We start from the raw sequence: 18,858 nt of genomic DNA, 5'->3' as shown, positions 1-18,858 counted from the left end.
AAATCACATGGGCCGCCCACCCCGAGTGTGTCCCTGCATCCCACGGGCTACCCCACTCGAGCCCGATATGAAATGCGCATTAATCACCCTTGGTAAGGAGTCTCGAACATGAGACCTCCCTCGTGGGCTCCAAATCGCACGGGTCACCCACCCCAAGTGTGCCCTTGCATCCCACAGGTGACCCCACTCAAGCCCAATGTGAAAATGACGCTAAAACAGGCAAGGAAATCGTCCCAGATAGAGGAGATAGAGGGACAATGATGTAGGACATGAAAATTAAATATGATATGCAAGATCTCAGGCTTTAGATCATACTAATTCAAAACAATCACATAATAATTCCACATCCTACACGAAAGCTCAAGCATTCAAACAAGAAAAATCTGCACGGGTCTAGGCCTACACGGGCTAGGGCTGGATCTGTAAAAGTTATAAACCAAACGATACTCAAAGATAAGTAATAATCATCCACACATGCACAGCAATCAGTCCTTAATCCAAGGGATTCACCAATTTCAATTCAAGGAACCCTAGGGTAAGAAAGGGGGCAAATAAATTAAGGATAATGCAATCTAGGGTTAGGGTTTATGAAAAACAAGTATGAGAGAGTAAAATAAGAAGAAAACCTGAACCGGAAGACAGTTCCCGCATGCGGACAGCGGGCCAGGCCTGACAGACGTGCGAGGGGGTCCCACACCTGGAAACCAACTCCTTGGCTCTGGTCGGCCAGGGGTGGGCTCTAAAACCCCCAAGTTTCAGGTCAATCTGAGCTACGGGCTATGCGTGGTGCTCCGCCGAAGTTTCTGCCCTCCTGCGGACACAGATTCTAGAAACTGGCTGTAGGGAGAAGATCTGCTGCAAAAACTGATGGATTCGAAGCGAGGATGGCTGTAGAAGGTGAGAAGTATGGATAATAGGCGATGGGGGGATTGGGATAGATGTGGCTTCGCACCACGGTAGTTAGTCCTTCGATGAAGGGAGGGCTTCACACCCAATTGGATTTTTCCATAACTCAGGAACTTGGAGTTTTTAAAAAAAAAAAAAACGCAAGAATTTTTTTATTAATCTTTAAGGAATAAAAAAGCTACAAGGTGTACCTATTTATAAGAAAAAACATATACCCTAATCTTGCGCTATGTGCGCAACCTATTAGTTGGCGATGAAGTAAACTAAAATAAAAACTAATTAAAGAAATCTAATCCGTCCATGATATTCTAAATAACATTATTAAGCAAAACCTAAAATATGAGATTAATCAGACTTGTGGGCCACGATCATGAGATCCCATGATGGGCTTTACTTGACCATCGAGCCCATTCCAACGAACCAAAACTCCGTCTTCTAACTAGGAGGCCCTCCCTGGACGTCATCATCGATCCAGATCGATGGTGGGGCCCTCCTCCTAGCATACGTGCGTAGGGGGCGGCGTGCGTGTGCGTGTGCACGTGATGTCCCCATCAACTCTCTCCGGCTGCGAAGATTTCGCCACTGGCGAAACAAGACTCCTAAACTGCTCCAAGATGTTAGGATCAAGTCTCTGAAGCTCCTCCTCAGTGAGCCACGTGCTGTCTAAAGTTGGGCGTGACTTCCACTTAACCAGGTACTTCTGAAACCCGCTGTCCGATATGGATATTATCTGATGGTACAGAATATCCTCCATTTCCTCTCTAGGTGTGGGAATTATAAGTAACCTCCGCCAGCCAGCTAACGGCTAAGCCACTTCTTATTTTTTGTCAGCCGGTCTCGGGGCAACTCCGGCTCCCACCCCATCTATCTGAATATCGGCCGGAATGCCGGTTTTTCTTTCTGCAAGCTAGACTCGCTGGCTTATTATTATGAAGGTGGCACTTAGGGTTGCCACCCTAATTCAAAAATGTCCTATCCTGTGCTTGGTTCATGGGAACTGCAAGTTTGACAATCAAAGGTTGGGATATCTCATTTGATCTCAGCAAGCCGCTTCGCGCTCAAAGCGAGGTAGAGGCTGGGAAGATGGGTCGGAACGAGTAGGTATGGGAGGCAGAGGCTGAGAAAATGATTCGGGAAGGGCAGGTATGGAACGTAGTAGCTGGGAAGATGGGTCAGGACTGGTAGGTATGGGAGGTAAGAGGCTACGAAAATGGGTCAGGAAGGGTAAGTATGGGAGGTAGGGGCTGGGAAAATATGTCGGAAGGGGGCCATGAATCAAGGGAAAGGTTTGGGGAATCAAGATGGTTAGGTGACAGGCCGGACAATGTAGTAGTGGTTCCCTGAAATGCAACTAGATCCTACACATTGAATGTGATACTAATTCCCATGAAAGGTGGAAGATCTACCTCATACGGGTTGAGACCGTTTCGTTTGATAATTCTGAATGGTCCAACACTACGCGCGCGTAATTTACGAACGGATCCCTGAGGGTACCGCTCTGGCCTGATGCAGACCATCACAAAGTCCCTTATGTTGACCTCCTTGAAACGTTTATTTTGGTCTGCAGAAAGTGAGTAATGTTCATTACTAGTCATGATCTTCTGCCTGATTTCTTGATGCCATGAATGAATGTGATGCGCAAAAGACTCTGCAGACTCTGAAGGCTTATGGGACAATGACATAAGGACAAGATCAATAGGTTTCCCAGGTTTATAACCAGTAGCGACTTCAAAAGGACTTAAGACCCATGGACCTATTGACAGAACTACTAAACGCAAAATCAACTATAGGTAGTATGGTGTCCCACGTCCTGGTGTGTTGTATATCCCTCATAGGGGAAAACTCATCTGGTAGATCATTAGGAAAGATATCATGAAACTCATCCACTACTGGAATGGCCTCAGTGAGTAACTCTACACTAGCCTCTAGTGCACTCTTCCTAATGGTGGGGTTTGTCCCAGCAGATGTCTCTAGTTAGGTAATGCGCACATCAAATTGCTTAAAGCATTGGTCTATATGTTGTTCCCAGCGCTTACCCAAAGACTCAAACTGCTGGGACAACTTGTTTAGTGACTCTTGCAATTGTTCCATCTTTTATTTTTTATTTTAAGAAACAACCTAGTTTTTAAAAACGAAAAAGGAAAGTTTCTAAAAACAAATTAGGAAAGTTTCTATAAAATAAATAAATAAATAAATAAAATAACGAAAGTTTCTAAAAAAAACAACCTAGGTTCTAAAAAAAAAGAAAGTTTCTAAAAATAGAAAGTAAGTTGGTTTCTAAAAAAAAAAAAAAGTAAAAGGAAAGTAAACTAGTTTCTAAAAAAGGAAAAAGGAAAGGAAATTAGTTTCTAAAAACAGATTAAGAAAGTTTCTAAACCTAGAAATAGAAAGCTAAGTTAATTTCTAAAATAATTCAAATAAGGGAATAACAGAAAATTTCAGTGGCTTATGTCAGGGTTTATGGACCTCTAAACAACCATATATGGTGAGAATTGATGCGTAATGGACATAAACAACTAAACCATAATCATGTAATGCATTCCCCTATAAGAACCCTAAGCTCTGATACTAAATTTGATGCAAGACAATTAACCACTTGCTTTAAGAGCTCAAACTGTTAGAGTATGGCAAATTAATCCCTTTATCTCATAGCTCGGGCCCCACATCTGATGAGTTAGGACCTCGGCCTCGTAGGCCCCAAATCACATGGGCCGCCCACCCCAAGTGTGTCCCCGCATCCTATGGGCTACCCCACTTGAGCTCGATGTGAAATGCGCATTAATCACCCCTGATAAGGAGTCTCGAACACAAGACCTCCCCCGTGAGCCCCAAATCGCATGGGTCGCCCACCCCGAGTGTGCCCCTACATCCCACAAGCGACCCCACTCGAGCCCAGTGTGAAAATGCCCCTGCATTACGAATCAAATCTTAATGGTCTAAAGCTTTTGTGGCCCATAAGAAGTTTTTAATAGTCAATCATTATTGTTTCATGTTCTATGGTCCATCTAGGATTTGGAATTGCTTCATTTTTTTATCATGCCCTAAAATGAGCTTTCAATACAGATAGATAGCATAGATGTAGTCACATACATCACAATGGGCCCCAAAGTTAGGGTCCCATCCACCTAAATGGATACGGGGTCTCACTTAATTTGCCCCCCATGATGGATGTGGATTGCCCACTGATGCTACCAGCAGCACCTCGCTACTGGACAGTGCTTTGTGGGCCCCACCATGATGTATGTGTTAGATCCATGCCATTAACCTATTTTTCCATATTATTTCAAGGCATGATCCCAAAAATGAGGCAAATCCAAATCTCAAGTGGACCACACAATAAGAAAACAACTGCAATTGAAGGGTCACCATTAAAATTTTCCTAGGGCCCATGGCAATGTTTATTTTCCATCTAACCTATTGATTAAGTCATAAAGACTTAGATTAAGTGAGAACACAAATATCAGCTTCATCCAAAACTTTCATTGCCCCAAGAAGTTTCTAATGGTGGGCGTTCAATTACCACTATTTTCTTGTGGTGTGGTCCACATGAGATTTGAATCTGCCTAATTTTTTGAATTACAGTCTAAAATAATATAGGAAAATGGATGAACAGAGTGGATAAAAACCATACATTATCGTGGGGCCCATATAGCACCATTGCCACCGCGCAACTCTGTGGGTCTAGGCCAGTGCTAGTCATATCATTGATAGGTATGTTTTTCAATTTCTACTAATTTTTTCCTTTTGAATGAATTAGATACATTTAAAAATGTTATGCATTCAATTTCAATATAATTATATTAGTTCAGTTAGACAACGTATAGCTTAGGACTCTATATAAAGGAAACCTATTATGTGCACTTCTTTTTTGAGATGTTATGATTTAAAATTGTGTATTAAGGTCTTTTTTAACAATCCCTGAACTTTCATTGAAAAATTCAACCATTTTCCCAATGTTTCCCCATGTTTCCCAAAAAGTGCGCTAAATTATCTTATACAAACAATATATCTAGTGCAATAACCGATACATATCTATATCCCAAGGGTGCGATACATAGCGCGATATCAATATTTCGAACATTGGTAGTATCATCACAACCAAGTGTTGTACCCAACACCATAAAGTGACTAAGCATCACACTAAGCAATCAAGCGTTGTGGGAATAAACTAAGGTCTATCTAGTGGGATTACATGTCGCGCTTCCTCACTTTTTTTTTAAAAGAGATAATAGCACAATTTATTAAGAAAACCTCGCAAAAGCAAGAAAGAATACTGCCCAAGAGACACAACCTAAAGAAGAAGAATCTGCCGACATGGCTTTCAAGTACACAACCCAACTTGAGACAAAAAACTTAACTTCCCCAATGACCTACTCAAAACCCGCCTGACTCGTTACAAAAAAAAAAAAAACATTTCTAGCACCTCAAATAGCCCAAAACACAACCGTGATGATCAACCTCCACTTAATTATTCCAACCTTGGTTGCTCCACCGCAATGCCACACCCACATGAAACCATCCATCGACTTCAGAATTACCTAATCAATACAGAGCAAGCACAAGAAATGCTTTCCAAGCAAACAGGCAATGAAGAAAAAGTGATCAATCAACTCCGCGTCTTCCATGCACATTAGGCAAATGTTGGGGAGAATGAGAGATCTTCTTTGAAGGTCATAATTTGTGAGAACACTTCCATCTCGCTAGCCAAATGAAAATCACCACACGAGGGGCTCCATAGAACCAAATATGGAAGGATGCGGCGAACCAGAAGAACAAGGCTGCGAACTAATCAACCCGAAAAGCAATCGCATGGAAAACTTTCTAGAGCAGTCCACCAACCAAAGCAATGAGTCGCCAACATGAGCGAAGGGAGATATATCCTTCAAAAGATCCAAGTGCACGGCAAACTCGATAATCTCCTCCATCATATTCCTACAACACGGGTTCCAAACTACATGGCCACTGCAAACAGAGAAGCAATCCACCACCAAGATGAAGCGACCGGTGCAAGACAAGTAATTATGGGGAATAAATATTGAAGCGTGTTATCACCACACCAAACATCCATCTAGAATCGAATGTGAAGTCCATTACCAAGTGAAAACGCTATTCCCCTACAAACAAACTGTTCAGTTTCTGTCACCACCTTCCAAATGCTTGAAGCTTTATAAAGAGAAGATCTCTTCATAAACCAATTGTAACCACCACCAACCCCCCCCCCCCCCCCTCTATTGCAGCTCTGATCTAAATCTCCAAATCCACTTCCCAAGAAGAGGAAGGTTCATATCACCCAACATTCTAAGAGAAGCACCCCCACCTCCATCAGCTTACAAACCTCTTCCCACTTAAGAAGGTGAAATTTCCTACCATCCTTGACACCTTTCCAAAAGAAATCTCTCAACTTCTCAAGCCTATCCAACACCGACTTGGGGCATCTAAAGAGGGACATGAAATAAACAAGCATATTGGAGAAAGTCACCTTAATAAGTGTAAACGCCCACTAAAAGATAAATATCTACACTTCGAATAGGCTAATTTCCTCTCAATCCTTTCAATCACCTTATCCCAAAGATGTTTGGTCGGCTTTCTGATGCAAAGAGGCAACCCGAGATATGTTTAAGGACAGGACCCCACCTTGCATTCGATAATACTCGCCAGACAGCACAAATCTTCCGCACTATTTATTCTTGATAACATTTTAAAATAGATGTGTCCCCGCATCCCGCACTCGAATTTGTTGATGCATCACTTCACAATTCGTGCAACTTTAGCCCAATGTGAAGTACAGACATGTAGTGCCTCCCATCCACAGACCAACAAACATATAGAAATAGAAAATAATGTGTGAAACTCATTATAGATTCTTGCTAGTGACAAACCACCATAGAAAGATCTATGCATCTCTCAAGCAGAGTACCTCCAAGAATCAACAAATGCAAAATACTTCATTGGATATTATTTATGGTTGTATATAAAACACACTCTACAGTTGCTTACTTTTTGATGAGGACATCATGTCACGTATACGGCATACCTTTGCATACGTATCAGAGGAGAAGGCGGGCCATATCAATTTCCTTGTGGCTAGGCAAGTATCCTTGATCATGTTAAAGACCCCATGTGCATGTATGAGCATCTGGAAGACCCCATACTGGGAAGATGCATATGGGTTGCTTTATGAAGTGATCCAGACTATTGGATTGGAGGGATGTGACCATCGGGCCGTTGGATCACATGATCGGGCCATTGATCATGGATCGTCCGCACTAATTTTTCTTAAACTGTATCAACTTATAGGATTCAGTTTTGTTTATGCTAAGTTTGGACACCATCATGAGTGATTTAGTTTATTTTATTTAGACTACGGCTATTTTCGTTAAAATTCACAGGACGGTGATATTTGTAATTTTTGAAACTTCTTGGAGCTATAAAAAGAGGAGGGGTGTGTGACCTCTCCCATTGGATTTTGTAAAAAAAAAAAAAAAAGCTTTGCTCTTTTTCTTATTCTTCTTCCGCCTTCATGAGATTTAAAGATACTTCCAAATAATTTGGATAGGAGATTGGGGTGAGGCTAATCTTCATCAACTGAGGTGCAAGGTCTCCATCTATCCCGACATCATCATCCATTTTTCCTCCATCAAGGTATTTTCTTCAAAGTTTTTCGATTCTCCCATCCTAAATCTTCATCTTCTCCTAAGCCTAACTTTCCCATTACCCTTGAAATCAAAACCCCTTTTTTCTCTTTTCCAAAACCCTAACCCTAAACCTAAAATCCCCAACTTTCCTACTTTCCCAAATTACCTAACCCTAACTTTTCCCATTCTTCCATTCACCCAAAATTCGTACACCCCTTCTATCCAAAACCCTAATTCCCACATCCTAACCTATGAACCTTTTAATCCATTCAGCCAATTTGATCCCATAAACCCTAATTCCTATATTTCCCCAATTCCCTTAACCCTAATTTAACCCTAGCTTGTATTAGGCCTTCTACTTTGAAATAGACTATACCCTATGTTAATTGGATGTCCTTACGTCCATTATATCCTAGTTTCATTTTATTTAATGATCTCGTGTGACGATGTTGGTAACCTAGGCTAGGATTATGCATGATATTCTTTTGGTCTTCATGGTATTTGTGATGATTGTGGCAATGTTTGTGTTTTTTTGTTAATTATCTTAATTTTGCTACTTGATCTCAAATGATATTTGGTTCATGCATCGGTCCTACATCACTTTTCCAAGTATCGAGAAGATGATCAATGATGCAAATGTAATGGTAGAATGACTTCATGCGGTGAATGAAGATGTGAAGGTAATGGTGACATGACTTCATGTGATACATGAAGATATCAAAACAAGTTGGAAGTGAATAAAACAAAATACGAAGTAGATATTGATCTCCATCAACATTTCCAAGTGTTCAATCAAGACAATACAGTAGTGGTTTATTGTTGGTAAGAAGACTTTTTTGTTCACAAGCAACTACAGAAGGAAAAAATTTGACCATGTCACATGTCGAATTAAAAGAGAACACTTACGAGAAACTCTAAGAAAACCATCCCAACATCTATCGCAAGTGAAAACAACACCGAAGTTTTGGAGCAAGGAGGCCACGACATGCCAAATTAGCTAAATGAAGAGGTAGAATTCATGCTTAGAAAAGAGAGGTCCAATCATCCAATAGTTCTAAAATTCAGTATCACTTAAAGGCAGCGGAACCACAGTAGGAATGTACTTGCAACAATACAAAGATACATGAAAAGCCAAAGGTCTATGATGATTAGAACTCAAGGGCAAGATCATACAAATGGTGAGGGGCCAATTCGGTCAACATGAGCCAACAGGCACCCACAAATCCTTGACTAAAAGGGGAAAAAGTGATGTAACAAAGGCAGTAAAGGACCCTCCTCGATGTGACACTGACACTAATTGAGGATATCTTGAGCTCTAGTTCAAACAAAACTCGGAGATTTCTATTTATTTTTTACCTTTTATGAGTCTGTAGAATGTGTTTTGGTTATGAGCAGATGCTGTAAACAAGAGGAAGTATTCCAGCTATGTATTGGGGAATTTTGCATGGCAGAAAGTAGGCTGGTTTTAGCAATAAAAAGAAGCAGAGTTGATTAACAAAGGGGACTAAGATGAGTCTTTAGGGTCTCCACAGTCAACGTGTCTATAATCTGTGTCATTCTTTTGCTTATGAACAATTTTTTGCCCAGCTAAATAATCATTTGCCGGTTTTGCATCCCCCCCCGCCCCCCCAACACACACACACACACCCCACCTTTTGGCTGATTTTGACTTAAACCAATGTTCTAAAAATCAAATTCAGATCATAAATGATATTAGAGATCAAATTGAACAGCAAATCATATTGTAAATCATAATATTTGTTCAACATACTTTAGAATACTTGCAAAATATTATGAAAAATCGAGAAATGTCAGGGAAAAAAAAACTTTTTGAGAGATATCTGCATCCAGAATTTAAATAAAAATTAATGAACTTAATAATGTCTGATCAGTGATCAAGTTGATCTAATGAGATCATTGTTTCAAAAACACAAGTTCATAATTATGAAAATCATGTGCAAACAAGCATCATGAACATCATTATCATCATACTAAGAAATGAACCAACAATCATAAGATGCAATAAGGATTTTTGGAGAAAGGGATTCAAATTATATCACATAACATTGGAAGATTCAAATCATAAATGTTAAGATTTTAGAAATGGACCAAATGTTGCTTGCGCCCAAATCATCTTACTATGCCTACACTGTTACTACGGGCAACTTTTGTACCCTGAATGGGGCATTCTTTGGAATTTCACCTTGTCCTCTTTAACATTTATTCTAATGTAATGACAACTCTTTCTATCCAAAACCTCTTATTTTTGCATTAAACAAAAGAGAATCCTCTATTTGCAATAAAACCTCTTGCAATGCCTCACATCCAAATTTCTTCACTTGCAATATAGATGTTGGCATGCTACATTTTCAATTTTTACTTTCTAGAAACTCTAGCTCCTATATATTATTAAGTATCCCAAGATCACCACTTAACTGGAAGTATACTAGTGTACAGATTCCATGCCAAAAAAATTTTAAACCTCAAAAGAAGCAACTAGCTGATTGTGATTGTTAGCAGGCATCCTGAAACAATATCAGAAAATATTAAGGCTGAGCAAGAAGAAATACGGATAATAGCAATACACACACTCATCCCAAATAATTGTCAAGTGGTCACATGCCACCAATCATAGAACACCCTAATTAAGCAAAGGTATTTCATGTGGAAACCTAATGTATCTCCACAACAACAACTTAAATTACACCATACCTGCATGAATCTTCAACTTAAGGTGCCACTCATGCTTTGGATTGTCATTTCGAGACACTTCAGTTCCTAAACTAAGTTCTTACAATTCTGTTGCTGCTCTTGCTTATTTCCTGCCCAACCCTTTTGGCCATAAAAGTATTTTGCACCACTTGTTCTCAAGCAGCCGACTTCCTAATCTACCACCAATGGTAACTGAACATCAAACAATTAAGCAGTCAGGCAACATCCGCACACTTGATTTATTTTTCAATAAACAATTCCACAAACCTTCACTTTCAAAATACACCACTCAGATGCATTCCATGGTATCTTCTCAAAGAGGTCCGCGCTTGATTACAAGAACTTCCACCCAATGTGTTACTCCTACACCTGCTTCATAGGTGTTTATACCTGCCAACATTATGAAACGAATGCTTCCCCCCTCCCACACCCAATCAGCCTCAACTTCCCCTCACGCTTCAGTCAGTTGAGCATCTGCTTCCCTATCAAAACAAATATAGCTTTTGACCAACACACAAGTCACTTTTGTGGGCAGTAAATTTTCATATTCATCTGATCCCCGCTCTTCTGAAAATGCTAGTGTACAAGTTATCTAGGGCCAATGGGTTGTTAAACATATATGGAATCCAACAGGTACAGGATGTGGTACAAGAGACACTTTCAGACATTTGTTATCTAGAGGAGGGATGCCTGTGGACATTTTGTTTGATCCAATTAGCCCTCAAAATGGGCATTCTAACTTTCGGACTTAGTTCACTGTCCACTGCCTACTACTTTACCTCAGGAAACAATTCACTCAGATACTGGCTGTCAGAAAATTGATATGAACATGTGTAGAGAATAAATGGATGAAAACAAAAAGACCGCTATGTTAGCTTGTAACTTACGCTACGTAGCGTTGCTTAGCCTTAATCCCATGTAACTCATAAAAATAGCTTAAGTCACGTGTAGCCTAAACAACATGCTAATTTTGCATATGCTACATAGCCTATGGTACATGCTATGTAACTTACAATGTTACACTACAAGTTATTTTTTACTAAAACATGAAAATTAATTAATGTTTTCAATAATTTGTTACATTTTTCATTTTCTTAATAAAAATTAGTCAATGCTTACAATGATTTAAGTAAAAATAATACAAGTAATAGTATTAAATCAATTAAGTTGCGCTCTTTTACCTTTATACTTGATCTTTGCATGTTTTTCCTATTATTTTAGGTCATGTTTGGTTGCACCAAATATCTTTAAATTTTATTAAATTTCATTATAATTAGATTAATTTGGTGCAAAATATCAAAAAATAAAATAAAATAAAATAAAATAAAAATAAAAAATAAAAAAATTCATGATATTTGGTGCAACCAAGCACAACCTTAACTAAAATTCTAGAAGTAGCATGTAGCTACACACAATGTAGCATAAGCCTCGCACTTCAAACGGTTGAACACTATACTACACGCTATTCACTATTTAAAACAACATATCTTTATGAATGCTTGTTTGAGCATATCTTCATGACACTTGGCAGCCTGACACAAAGCGACAACAAGTTTGGGTATGAGAGTGAGTAAGTGCCTATTTTAAAATGTTAGCAAGTATAAACAAATAGGAAGTGAGAGTTCAAAGCGAGAGAGAAGGATCATGCAACAAAACTGCAATAATTTGACAACTCAATTATAAAGAGGAAATGACCGAAGTGGAGTTAGCCCCTCTCTGCTTGTGAGAGTGATGGTTTTTTACTAATGTGTTTTGTATAGTTAAAGAGAATGTTATTGATGTACTTTGTTTGTTGGATTTACTGTTAATGGTTTTAGTTTCTTCCAATGCTTATATTGAGTTACCAATCCACATTATAGGTATTTTAAATCTGTGGGCCCACTTTTATAGCCTAGCTGATAATTTGTTTAGACTAGGAATTGGCCCAAATATTTCTCTAGATAGACTTTTTTAAAATGGCATATTTGGTGACAATCTTTCCTATGTGATTATAACATCTTTGGAACAATTCCTTACTCCAAGCTCTGCTTAGTGTGAATATACAACTTCTTACCTGTAACTAACCTACAGTTACACAAACACAACAACCAAAACCAACTTACCTGACTTACAGCTTACATCCAAACGGTATTACCAGCAAGTGACTTTCACCTGTAATTGACTTACTGTAAATCACAACTTAAATAACTTGCAGGCATCAAAATAGGCCCCTAAGCATTTCATTTTCTATAATGGATTGATCAAATTGCAGTTTAGTTCAATTCAGTGCCCAAAACTGCCTCCACAGCAGAGATGGAAAGTATGTAAGACTTGTTGGCAGATGAATTTCACAGGAAATTAAGGAATCATCAATAGATGCATGGATATAGATGCAAGGATTCATACCTCATCCTTGTCGCGGATGAGGAGAAGCATAGAGGATTCCTTGTCCATGGACAAGGCCCGGCGACGACACCTATAAATTAATGCTCCCAGTAGAGTGATGGCGGCGGGGGCGAATGACCAAACCGGACATGGTGTTAAAGGACGGAGAATAAGAAGAAGCTTAGAGCGAATGAGGTGAAATTGGTGCTTGGAGAAACGGAGGAGAGTGAAAGTGGAGGGCCGTGATGTTGGCTGAACCGGCAGCTCTCCAATATCTCTTCCTCTATCGATGACGACTGATGGAGGGGGTTCTGCTGCTGGTGGTGCTCCTCCTACATCAAGGGTGTTGGAGATGGGGAGGCCTTCGTGAGAGCTGGGAGGGAAGATGGAGCAATCGTCGCCGCCCATCATTTCCCATTCCTTGTTGACATGGGACTGACACTGTGGGGGCTCCACCTCTTCCCACTCCAACCCTTCATCCCATCTCTCCATTTCCTTCCCTCTCCTTTCCTTCCTATCATATATCACCTCTGTCAATAATAAAATAGATAATCAAATATCGGCCATGGATATATAACTGACATCATGCCCTCGTACTAGACCGCGCGCGTAAGCTCGGCCGTGCGTTCGTTACTTACCGCTTTTTAAACCAACGCGGAGAGCGTACCGAGTAAACTCTGTGGGGCTCACCATGATGTATGGGTCTTATCCACGCCGTCCATCCGTTTTATCAGCTCATCTTAACATGTAAGGGCTATATTGAAGCATTTCCAACTCTCAATTGGACCACACCACAGGAAACTGTGAGTATAAAGACGTCCGCTGTTGAAACCTTCCTAGAGTCCACATTGATAGTTATTTGTCATCAAACCTGTTCATAAGAAACGCTTCAATTTGAGGCTCATACTCTAAAAGAGCTGAAAAAATGGACGGCCGGACTGAATAAGACACGTACATCACGGTGGGCCTTATAGAGTTTACTCAGCACGCTATACCGTAACAAGTACTCGGTACGCAGTCCCTGTCCTTGTTAAACTCGGGTATGCGTTTAATCCAGCCATTGAGAGGTTAGGCATGGGTTATTGGCTTTTGGTTTTATGGTCTATGGATTTCTTAGTTTCCTGAGCTTCTTGGCCATTGGCTCATATAGGATGGCTCACTAGGTGCTCTTCTTTTTTTTTTCCTGCCTTGGATCTTCTTTTCCCTCTTATTTGTAATTTTTGAGTTTTGTCTCTTTTCTTTTTTTTTTGAAATAATTTTATTTTTTTTTGTCATATTTGAAGAGAGAGAAATGCTTTAAAGGAATTGAAATTATGTGAGATAAAAGGGAGAAATTCCTGTGTCCACTGGAAAAAAGAGGGTGAGTATAATTAACTGTATAGATATTATATGGGTTCAATAGAGAGATTTTTGTGTCCATTGGGAATATAAGGTGGACACATTACCCTCGGGCAATGAGAGACTTATAGCCAATGATTCTTAAGTATCTAAACATCCATAACCATTTATTGAATTGGGCAACGTGTGATTACGTTTTATGATATCTCGTGTAATGGGAACCAACAACAGGGTTAGGATGAACAGCCTCCATTGCCGGGTAACTTGTGCCTTTGTCCTACCTTATATAGATGTATAGGTGTTCATTATCTTCTCGGGTTATTGTGTTTAAGTCCTATTCACACTTGCATTGGAATATCGCATCAAGACTTTGATTCGGAATGTACATCATGATGGATGATATTGACTTCATCATGTACTATTATGAACTCTATCTGCGAGGGTGGGCTCACTTTCTTTTCTTTCAGTTGCGTAGACGAGGGTGCATTGACTCAAGTTAAATGAATTTAGAGTCACTGCTAACTAATAAAAGTCCAAAATCCATGATCAGTTATAAACTACATAGTTATTTAAGTATCAAGAAATCGCAAGATTTCTCAATTTGAATGACTCGTGCTATAGGTTTGCAACCATAAATTTCAAAGGGCGATGATGAAAAAGGAAGGGGTAAGACACTTTTTTTCAGCTGCAATACATGTGATTCCCATTAGAATTGTGGGCCACCCATAGCATTACTTAGTCGGGCATTGGATTAGACGGAATGAATCGGCCGCATGGGATTCAGGTGGACCTCATAGAGATATAGTGCATACAACTTTATCTTTGTACCCTAAAGTATTATACCTTTTTTGTTAAAGAGGTGTAATTTGAATTGGTTTCCTCTCTCGTGGAGGCGAGGGTTTCGAGGGTGGATTTTGACAATGGGTATGCATCTCTACCGTCAATCCAATGTTATAAGGACCAATTTGGGAGTGTGGATTCGGAACCCCCGGGATTAGAAACCCCCTAGATTTGCAATCCTCCCAATGTGTTTGGTACCTTGGAGTGTGAATCAACTTTAATCCAAAAGTACCTATCCATGGTATATTATGGTATATTATTAGAAGTATGAATTTAATTACTAAATCAACTTTAATATCTCTAATTAGTGAGATATGTAATTTTAGACACAATGGTTGTGATAAGCCCGCTGAAATATATGTTTTGCCCAAAAATGATGAAATTCCAAGTCTCAGATGGACCACAAGCACAAGTTCATGTTGGAGTGACTAACCACCGATTTTTAATTGTTAATTTACATGGACAATGTTTGGACGGTGTTGATCATCATTAGTGGGTCATGTGCCCAATGGAATGATAGTGTATAGTCACACACATGTTACACTTGCAAATATTGAAATGATTTTAGGTGTAATCCAGGCTCTCACCGTGGATTACAAACCCCCTCAAAGAGGGGATTGGAAACCCCCTAGATTTGAAACCCCTAGTTACTTTATGCTGCCAAACAACCAAAGGATTTGAAGCCCCCTCAAATCCCCTCCTATCCCCTCCAATCCACGGTGCCAAATGACCCCTAAGAGAGTAGCCTTGGTCCCCTCTCCCCCTCACCGAGTTTTTGTGTCAATAGTCTAATTGCACAAGCTATGAGAGGGAGCGGAAGGCCGCCAACAATATATATCTTCTGCAATCATCTCGAGCTTTCAACAATGGTAGTTCCGGTATGTTATGTTATTCTGTTTATCATCCTCTTAGATGAAATGTGGAGAGATTTGGAAAAGAAATCGATTAATGGACTTTACTTTATGGGATTTTAGGGTTTTTTGGGATTCAAATATATTTTAGTGAAGTTGTATCTAAAAAGGCTCCATAAAGCCTGTGGACTAACTGTAATCTATAAAGAAAAGAAAGAAAATAAGAAATTGAGTAGACACATAAGGAATGTGTGGGATGAAACGTGAAATGGAACAAGATATGAGAAGAAAATTGGGAGGTCAAACACCCTTTTTCTGCAAAAGAGATGGTCAAATATCCCTGATCCTAACCCTACTCTGGACTTTAGTGTTTTCTGCTAATTATTTTTCTCCCTCTTTTCTTGCTAAGATTGGGTAGCCTCCCAGCTCCTTTTGCAATTTTTAGGCATCCCTGGAACCTCTTTGAACCTCCCCTATGCCTTACACTCTTAGCACTGCCTCAAAACTCTTTGCATTCTCTCCTAGATCGAATGAACTAAGCCCTTTTTATAGATTCACTGGTAGTAATATTATGATAGATGGGGAGAAGAGAATGTTATTTTATGTTTCTTACACTTATTAAGTGATAAGTGCAATGTTTTAATTTTAAAATTCCCTTTAGACACCTGTCTGTTTTATCCTTTTCTTGGTTTGACTCAACATGTGAAAGGTTAACTGAAGGTCTAAAGAGTTCAGTTAATCAATCGAGATCTAACCTTTTCAATTCTAATTTTACCAATTGGGGCCAGTAATCAATTTTGGGAAGCTCCATAGATTCTTTTTTTCCAACCCATTTAGATTCGCAGCGTTTTTCTGGGTCAGTCAGAGGTTGCTTCTAAAGTCTGACTGAAGTTCTTAAAGTAGTCTCTCTCATTCTGTGTAGTGTGTCTACAAATGCCCTTCTTTAGTAGAAATTGCATGCAATTGAATGCCAAAGCAAGTGGACACCCCACCATCATAGTTAGGTCTAGATGTGGTCTGGTCTATTTTGACCTAATTGTCATGTCGAAAAGCTTGACTAGCTAAAGAGTAACTCCTATGTCTTCACAGGTTGAGGAAAACATTGTAATTTATTCCCGCACTTTCTATGGCATTACAAACATTAAAATCACAACCTTTCACATTGTGATCGACAACCAACATTGGGTTTGTTTGTAAGTTTGGATTTTTAGTGGTTAGTGCCCCTATACTTTCTACAGCGAATCCCCTTAATGCACTTTGATATATTAAAAAAAAATAGTTCCCGATGTTGTACGATCTCCTAAGATTGCTTATAAGACTAGTCGTTAAATTGAGTAGTTGCCTTGTGCTTTCTACGACCTTATGAGTCTACTGCACTACAATGCATTAGATTGATAGGTGTATAGGACTATAATCACCAAAGTTTTTTTTTTCCACTTGATTTTTAAATTATGATACTTCGATAGTAATAAAACATTTTCATAACTAGACGTATGATTGCTCTAACCTGGGGTAAACACCTCACCCAACATGAGACGATCGATCACATTAAAACTCAAGCCATGAATGACTATCGAAGCCCCGTATTCGTCTAACCCTAAAGCCCTAATCCAAGCCTAGAACTAACCTAAAAGCCTCGTAGGAACCTCTCCAACCCAAAGGCTTATTAAAGACAATTGACCCAAAATTATGTCATGTGGTAAGTGACACTTAAAGTGTTGCCCATTAAAAGGTACAGTTTGGAGCCTATAAAGGGGCAGGTAGGGTGGTAAGTGTTAGTGTACTGATTTATGCATCGTGTTTGTCAATCACGCAAGTCCTTGTGTCATGTAGTCGGTTGAGCCTTTTGAAGCTAAAGACCAAAGACATAAGAGGACAAGTGCATCAAGGAGCAAAGAATAGATAAAAGAGGTGCCTTAGTAACCCTAACCCTTGACCTAAAACAACCCTTGAACCTATAGATGATCTTGTATAATGCCCTGAAAATCGGGGGTCGAGTAGAAGCTCAACTTCTGAGTTCCAATGCATCACTTATGCAACATAGATAATGATGATTAAATGTTATCCGTATTAGTACATTAAACATGAGTGGGATTGTACCAAATCAGCATATCATACTTTAGAGACAGTTCAATTACACAAGTGGAAGACTTTAATAAGTATATAAAGCATATAAGTGGTTGTAAGTCCCCAAAGTATGAATGTCACCAGGTTAAGTAGTTACATGTATAATTCTAAAATTTACAAAATGATAAAGTGTAATGTCATCTAATCCTATCCTTGTAGCCCCGGTGGTGCAACTCCAGGTCTACATAGACCTGCCAGAAAGTTGCAGGTAGGAAAACACCTCCTCGTCGTCATAGAAGTTAGGCTCCGCCTCGTAAGCCTCGACATCACCTGAAACTATAATAGATTCTGGTTGGAGTTTTAAAACACCGTCCCAGAGTGGGAGTAAGTGATCAACTCAGTAGAGCTATAAGGCAAAGGTTAATATATTATCAATCTAGTCAAGCAGTAATGATAAAGCAATACAACAAGCATTCCTATGTACTCTAGTTAGTGCAATGATGGTATATACTAATGATGTATGCCCTCACCAGTACTCCCTCTGTGACATCATCTCATGGTCACGCATGCAACACTCCTACTGTGCTCAACTCCAACGCCAAAGGCACATGCAATGCGGTGCATGTGTATGATTAACCAAGTTCTTAATTAGATCTATTCATATAGCAGGTTTAGGAAGCTAAGGTACCTCCCTTTATATCATTGACCCAAACAATGATCCATCTAGAGTCGTCAATCCTAGTTAGTCGCATACAATGGCAGTTCTAGGTCGCTACGGAGAGGCTCGTCACCTCAGCGCAGGCCTACTTTATAGTCGAAGTCACTACGGAAAGACTCGTCACCTTAGTGTAGTCTTAGTGTATTCTCGAGGTCACTATGAGAGGCTCGTCACTTGATCGTAGGCCGACAGCTCGAATACAGTGTTTCATACCACCGTATTCGACTCACGAGTTTGGTTTGCTCACTAGACACTACAAGGAGGAGACTCGTCACCCCAGCGAAGGCCGACAGTTCAACCACGGTTTCCCATACCACCATGCCCGGCTCATGAGTCTTAGCGGATCATGGTACCAAGGTTAAACAGGCTTTATGTTGGTAAGTGGTACCTTAGATTCAAACAGTAGCGTCCATGCATGGTGAATATA

The 18,858-nt window shown here is 39.7% G+C and overlaps 1 protein-coding gene across 7 annotated transcripts in view; it reads right to left on the bottom strand.

Annotated features, from left to right (window-relative positions):
• The window catches only part of LOC131219146 (uncharacterized), a 31,638-nt gene extending 18,470 nt beyond the window's left edge, over positions 1-13,168 (bottom strand). For 2 of the 7 annotated variants that reach the window (XR_009158016.1, XR_009158014.1), the window contains exons 1-2: positions 12,639-13,166; positions 10,254-10,735 (exon numbers count right to left, since the gene is read on the bottom strand). Coding sequence is in view for 3 of the 7 variants with exons in the window: in XM_058214152.1 (XP_058070135.1) it covers positions 12,384-12,404; positions 12,639-13,109 (492 nt within the window). In the remaining 4 variants the exon portion in view is untranslated. Of the gene's footprint in view, positions 1-10,253; positions 10,736-12,355; positions 12,405-12,638 lie in introns of all 7 variants that reach the window. The other 5 variants (XR_009158015.1, XR_009158017.1, XM_058214152.1 and 2 more) reach the window with 5 other exon arrangements.
• Between the last annotated feature and the right edge of the window lie 5,690 nt (positions 13,169-18,858).

The sequence above is a fragment of the Magnolia sinica genome, chromosome 11, assembly GCF_029962835.1.
Source record: "Magnolia sinica isolate HGM2019 chromosome 11, MsV1, whole genome shotgun sequence".
Classification (NCBI taxonomy): Eukaryota; Viridiplantae; Streptophyta; class Magnoliopsida; order Magnoliales; family Magnoliaceae; genus Magnolia; species Magnolia sinica.
The sequence above is the reverse complement of the archived record's forward strand: the minus strand, read 5'-3'. Positions and strand labels throughout refer to the sequence as shown.